The sequence below is a fragment of the Cannabis sativa genome, chromosome 7, assembly GCF_029168945.1.
Source record: "Cannabis sativa cultivar Pink pepper isolate KNU-18-1 chromosome 7, ASM2916894v1, whole genome shotgun sequence".
Lineage (NCBI taxonomy): Eukaryota > Viridiplantae > Streptophyta > Magnoliopsida > Rosales > Cannabaceae > Cannabis > Cannabis sativa.
In genome coordinates, this window is record NC_083607.1 from 52,887,476 (window position 1) to 52,894,780 (window position 7,305).

Below are 7,305 nucleotides of genomic sequence, written 5' to 3' on the forward strand. Positions count from 1 at the left end.
AATATACATATTAAGAATATTGGATAGATATTTAAGTAACCATATAAGGAACTTTCGATATGCAGCCAAATAAGCTATAAGGAATTTAAGGAGAACAAAATACTATATGTTCACTTTATCAGAAAACAGAAAATTTTGGAGATCAAGATTTTTGTTCTTTGTGTTTATGTGATATGAGTTTGTTTAATTTTTTTCTAAGTATTTTTAGATCAGGGTTTCTTGCTTCATATGTATATATGTGTGTTTGTTTGTTAGATTAGAGTTTTCTTTAAACTTTATTTGTGTGTGGTTTGGGTTTGAAAAATAAGTTACAGTGGTGGTGTTGGTTATTAGTGGTGGTTTCGATACCTGTATTGATGGTGTTCGGTGGTGGTTCGGTTTGTGGATGATGGTGGTGGTACTGGTGGTGATGTTATGAACTATGAAATCAATAAGAAAAATAAAAACAGAAGGAAAGAAAGGTTAGAGACGAAAAAAGAAAAGAAAATATGATTGGGAATTAGATTTTTTTTAAAAAAAATTGCTTTTCTTTTATATTTATTCATTTATTAGTTTTTGGTTTTTTCTTGATTTTTATTTGTTTTAAAATGATTGATTTTATTTTTAAATTTATTTATTTTTATTTTTTAATAATTATTTACGTAAACCAATAAAATTGTGCCACATGTACCTTGTATACATGTGGAGGATTACCATTCTGGCAATTAACGAATGAAAATGGATGAAAATAACTAATTCTTAACAAATTGTGAGTTTTGATGGTTTTATCGTCAAAATTTAGATTTTAAAGATTAATTGTTAGCGAAGTAAAAGTATTGGGGGTTATGCTGTGAAAAATCGTGTTTTTACAAATGTAAATATATTTTTTTAATAACAACAATAAAATCATAACCGTAAAGACTTGTAGTAATAGATTGAAACAAAAATAAAATGTGCAGAATTTAAAAACTTGATACAAGATAATTATATGTGGCATTAGTGTTCTTTCAAACAATTCTAGTTCACGAGGCCCCAGAGAATAAAATCAAAAAGTAATTGACTTAAACAAATTTAGACTCCCTCTAATAATTTATCGCAACCATTTATAATCCACCTTGCTAATTTAATCTCTGAACCACACCAAGTAGTGAACTCGCTTCAACTATTGATGTGTGCTTATCCCGAAGTAAGGCTTAAACAAATCTTCTCTTAAAGATATATACTCATTTCCTGCCAAAATGATACTTGAAAAAGTCTTCTTCCGAAGACCCACGCTTGTTCAAAGCTTCTTTTCAACATATTCTATGAATAGTACAAGATCATAACAAGAAAACCAAAATCTAGTTGAACAATTTAAGTTTTTACAAATAAAACACTCTTCTCACAAATATAGATATGAAAATATGAGACTAGAGGATATCAGAACGTTTGGTTACTCTTTAGGTCCTATTTATAGAACATAGAAAACCTAACTACAACCACACATAAGTTTTCAAAGTTGCCCAAAACTTTTCTAAAAAAATCCTAATTTGCAGCATCAAGATCAAATTTTATTGCAGCAAATCAAGACCAAACGGGAAACTTTCCAATTAGGACCAAGATCGCAATTTAGTCTTTAATACCTCCCAAATAAAGATTATTTGATCTACAATAAACATGACAAAACCGAATTTAACAATTTTTTTTTTGAAAGAAAGTAGAAAACTTCATTAAGAAAGAATAGCCAAATCGGCCATTACAGCATTGTTAATAGCATCAGGAACATTGCTACCAACAAAAATACAATCTAACCAAAAACAAGCGCCACGAGCAAGACAATGAGCGGCGTTGTTAGCAGATCGTTTGACAAAACAAACATTAACATAAGGCAAAGACTTTAAAAGATTACGACAATATGTAATAGTAGATCCAAACAAAGATTGCATGACCACATTACTTTGGAGAGCTTGAACAACCACAAGTGAATCGGTTTCCAAAATAACATGTTCCCATCCTTTCGTTTTTATCCAACTCAAAGCTTCTTTGACACCAATAGCCTCCACTAAACTGGGTTGAACACATCCCGGTTTGTGCAAACAAAAAGCTTCAATGAGATGGCCATTAGCATCACGGGCCAGACCCCCTAAACCGAAAGAATTGGATGCAGAAAATAGAGCACCATCAACATTTACCTTCAAAAAACCAGCAACAGGTGCTGTCCAATTGGTGCTGAGATTGCTGGTGTCGTTGATGACAGCAGGGAGTGGAGAGAACCTATTGGAAGCAGCTTCTTTAACAATTAGAAAAAAGAAAAATCAATTTTTTCAAAAATAGACAACTTTCTATAAAGATAATTTTAATTTTTTTTTTTTTTAAATAAGTAACTTTTCATTTAAAGAATTCCTTCTCTTGTTAAACAAATTTCATAAACCAAAAATAAGAGCTGTAAATAAAGCTTTTCTAAAAAAAAAAAAGAATAATCAAAAGTCACAAAACTAACACTAAAAAAATTATTTTAATTACACAATAAATCAAAAAATATTTTAACAGCTAAATTAAAAAAAAAAAAAAAATAGACCAAATATGCCACAAATGACTCTAAAAGATAATAACATTGTGTCTTACTTATGGAGTGTTATACAATAGAATTCATATAATTAAATTAAATAATTCTTAAAAATAAAACTCTAATTCTAATATAGTGTTTTTTTTTTTTTTGGTAAGAAATTCTAATGTAGTGGTGTTGTGTCAACTAGCAATGGCTCATGTTCACAACTCTAAATTGTAATACCCTCTCTTCGATTAAAAACATTAAATATAACTTAAAAATCCTCTATTACCCTCTTAACAATTCTAGTACATTTTAAATTGTCAAAACCCCAATTTTATGGACTCTTCAACTCTATCTCTATCACTGTCATTGTCACATAAGAAATAAAAAGTTCAAAGCAATGGTCTCCGAAGATGAGAAATGGGTCCAATTCTATTCCTCAAATCATCAAATACTGTTAGTGGGTGATGGAGACTTCTCATTTTCTTCGAGTTTGGCTCGTTCTTTTGGCTCTGCTTCTAATATTGTTGCTACTTCACTAGACACCTATGGTATATTCAACACCCTTTTCTCTTACTTATGTCCTTTTCAAAGAATCTATTTGCAATGCATGCGTCCAATTATTAAGAAAAGATTTTGATTTTGAATGATACGTGTTTGTATTCTTTTTCATTTGGTATGAATCTGATCACGTTGTTGAGAATCCCCTTTTTTTCACTAGAGGGCAATGAACATGTCGTTACTATTAAATATGGTTTGATTGTACAAGATTCTTTCTCTTTATTTGAATACATTTACGTCTTTTAATTGGATTAAGAATATTTTCATCTCTGTTAACTTGTTCGGGAATCCGAAAAGATTTAATTGCAATATAGTTATTTTGTATACTATTTTGCTTTTTTTAGAAGCTACAAACTCATTGTTTCAATCAAAGCTCATTTGGGTTTTTTTTATTTTTTTTGGAAGGGCATTTGGTAGGATCATATATTCCTAATTCATACTGACACACATTTTTTTATGATAGTGGAACTCAATCTTTCTCCTTTTTGTACTATTTTTGTTGACATTGAGTTTTTAAATATATTATTTATGATGGATGAATTATTGTAAGCAATTTATAGTAGTATAATCTCATATATAAAGATTGTAATGAATTTTTGTGAACACATTGTAGAGTAAAAAACTAAATAATTGACTTTAAGTTTGAGTTTATTATGCCAAGTTACTTACCTTTAATTTCTTTAGCATAATCCTATTTTTGTTTTTTTTCCCTCCCAAGTAGATGTTGTAGTTAAGAAGTACAAGGAAGCAAAATCGAACTTGGAAACTTTGATAAACTTGGGAGCATCCCCTATACATGGTGTGAATGCAACTATGCTGAAGACTTATCGTAAACTTAGAAATCGGAAATTCGATCGCATTGTTTTCAACTTTCCTCATGCTGGTTTTGGGGCAAGGGAAGATGACAGCAGTGCAATTCAGTAAGTTGTTTTGATTACATTTTTCTTATTTGGCTTGGTTTTGGTGAGAGTATGCTTGCAATATCTATGTTATTATAAGTAAAAATTAGGAAGAAAGAAGCAAAATATATGGCTTGTCTATTGTTCTTCAAACCATTTGCTTTTGTTCTAGTTATTAGACTAGTAAAAGTAGGTCGAACCAATTTTTGCTATGCTTTCACAAGGTCTAATAGGCTATAAGTTTACAACATAAATTTTATTCTTGCATTTGTTGTTTCATTGTATGTGTTCACATTGCCTGTATTTGTTGTGTTTATGGGCTTCAAAGATTTTTTTTTTTTGGTTTCTCTTTGGCAATGTATATCCTTGACAGCAAGCATAGGAGGCTTGTACATGGATTTTTTTGGAGTGCAAGAAACATGCTTCAGCCTAATGGTGAAATTCATGTAAACCACAAAACGACACCACCATTTTCCCTCTGGAACCTAGAGGAACTAGCAAGTTGGAACTCATTAGCTTTGATTGAATGTGTGGAGTTCAACATTAAAAATTACCCTGGTTATAAGAATAAAAGAGGAGATGGTGCCAGATGTGATAAACCTTTCCATTTAGGTAAGTGCAGTACCTATAAATTTCGACTTTTTATTACACCCATCATGCCTGGAACAACTTCACACTTTGCTCCAATGTGTAGAAGATTTGAGCAATCACAAATACCAAGCCTATCGACTTTATTTGATTTCAATAGACCTGAAATGGCTGCTGTTGCAATGTTCAATCAAAACTTTCACCAACAACTTCAGAGGTTTCCCTATCCTCCATATGATCATGGGAGGGATTATCTTGGAACGTTTACTCGGAAACTTGAATATACTGGATCAATTCAGGGACTAAATCATCATGGTATGGTCTCTTGTGTCAATGATTTGAAACATAAAAGAAAAGCGGATCATGACATTCATATAGTGGTCGAATCTAATAAAAGAACTTGTTATGATATGGGACCTTTCAATGAAGTTGGACATACATCCAACAACACAACTGCCATGCTTCCTGGAAGAATCACAAATTATTGTATTGATATGCATAGATATCATGAATGTGATCATAGAGCACAAATGCCTCTTGGAAGAACCTTCAACAACTTGCATGTTTTCTCCGACTTTAATCGAAGAACCTGTCTTGATCCGAGCTTTCCTGTCAATGAACGGATACTTAGTTTTAATAGAGACATGGCGACAGTGTTTGGTGGAAGAACCTTGAACCATGGCAATCATTTCTTGCCCGGTTGTGAATATAGTGGTGTTGAGCGTCGGAGGTTGGTACGGGATTTCGGCAACTGAATCTTTCTCGATGTTATCATTGAGAATAGCCGTGATGATTTTTTTTGATGTTTTGGACAGGGCTTTTTAAGCTGGGTTGCTGATACAATGTATGATACAGTGTTTTGCAATGATGGATCATTATACAAGATTATGGTTAACTAGAAGTACAATGGCTGGCTACATACAGATTAGGAAAAGGTCTGATATTATGGAGACAATTGTGAACTGAACATTTGCTTATATACTAGTACTTTGCTTTTTAAATTTAGAGAAACTATAATAGATGTCGCCAAATGAGGTTATTACTAGTGAAAATTATATGAAATATGGGATTTTGTAAAAATGTTACAAAAATATGATATTTATAGGTTTGCCACTCTTTTATGACGCTTTTCACATTTAAGACTTTTTATAGTATTTGATATGCCATATTTTTGTAAACTTATTATCCAAATTCATATTTCATGTTTTTGTTTCTAACTTAATTAATTTAATTTTTTTTTAGTTTATTTTACATTTGCATTTTAGGGTTTTTTTTTTTATTTAGAAAATTTACACTAAATACTAACTTTTTTTTTTTTTCAAACATTACATTTATAATTTCAGTTGCTCACTTTTTTCTTTCTTTCTCTTCTCCCTCTCTAATTTTTTTTATTTATTTTTTCTAATTTCTCTTTGTGTCTCTCTTTTTTCTTTTAATTTTTTTCTCAAACTATTTTATTCTCTTTGTATAAATATAAATATATATAATTAGTGTATATTTTTATATTTTCATTTTCTTACAGAAATTAAACTTATTTTTTTTATTTAACTATTGTTTGTTTTTTTTTGTTAAAAACTAATTATTTTATTAAAAACAGCAAAAAAAAAAAAAAGTTTCATCAACATCATCATGAAAAAAAAAACAATATAAAAAATCATAATTTAAAAAGAATATAAACTTTAAAAACTAGTTTCATCAACTTTGAAAGAAAATAATAGTTTCATTAAAAGAATAAAAAAAAATAGTTCATTAACAAGATAATTAAAAAAATTACAATCTAAAAACGGTACTAACTTTAAAAACCAGTTTCATCAATATTAAAAGAAACTAATTATTTCATTAAAAGAGGCAAAAAAAAAAAAAATAGTTTCATCAATAACATAATGAAAAATACATAATGCCTAATAACTAAACTTTTACAAACGTACTAAATTTAAAAACCAGTTTTGAACATATAAATTTTATATCAATACCTCATAACCAAACTTCTAACTTCATTCTTTATTTTGGCATTTAATTTGCTTGCTCAAAAAATAGAATTGATTTAAACATACATTATGTAGCAAATATTGTTGGGTTTTATGCCCTAAATAAAACTCATTTCAATATAATCAGATTTACTTATTAATATAGATCAGAAATAACATTTAATGTTGCATGGTTCACATGATTTATTTCATGATTATATGTACATAATGTATAAATTCATCTGAAACCCTTTTCACATACTTGATCCTGTTTATTGTGCCGTCAACACATTGGAAAGTAAACATGACTATGCGAATAAAGTTTCCTAAATTTATCAGACATAGGGTTTTACTGATATGATAATCTACAACAGAGTTTACTTGCATTTGGAGAAGTGCTATGTTCTTTCCAGAGCATTGGTTAAAGTAAAGCTCAGGTTGGATGCATGGAGTATGCATCGGAAGGGATCGATATTGAACTTTGACTTAGATTTATTAAACTTACCGTAAAATCTATTCAAGTCAATATCGCCAAGTTGATCCTAGATCAAATGTTCTTAATCCTGTTATGATTAGGCTCAATCTTGAAAGGCTATTCGTGTTCCTTGAATTGTTAGTTAAGCCTACCTTTTGGTCAGGGTGATACGTACTTTTTGGGAACACGGTAGTGCAATTGAGTGGGAGCGCTATCATAAACATGGAATCTATAGTTTCTATCTGGCGAATAGTAAGCAAAGGATGATCTCCTTCGAGCTTGACCAAACGAACATAAATGGTGGAG

At 30.1% G+C, this 7,305-nt stretch overlaps 1 protein-coding gene across 1 annotated transcript; it reads left to right on the forward strand.

Moving 5' to 3' along the window:
- The first annotated feature begins 2,789 nt into the window (after positions 1 to 2,789).
- LOC115697953 (uncharacterized) lies at positions 2,790 to 5,670 on the forward strand. The gene is made up of 3 exons (XM_030625133.2): positions 2,790 to 3,060; positions 3,792 to 3,990; positions 4,343 to 5,670. The coding sequence occupies exons 1-3, from the start codon at positions 2,910 to 2,912 to the stop codon at positions 5,310 to 5,312; spliced, it is 1,320 nt and encodes a 439-aa protein (XP_030480993.1). The 5' UTR covers positions 2,790 to 2,909; the 3' UTR covers positions 5,313 to 5,670.
- Positions 5,671 to 7,305: the final 1,635 nt, after the last annotated feature.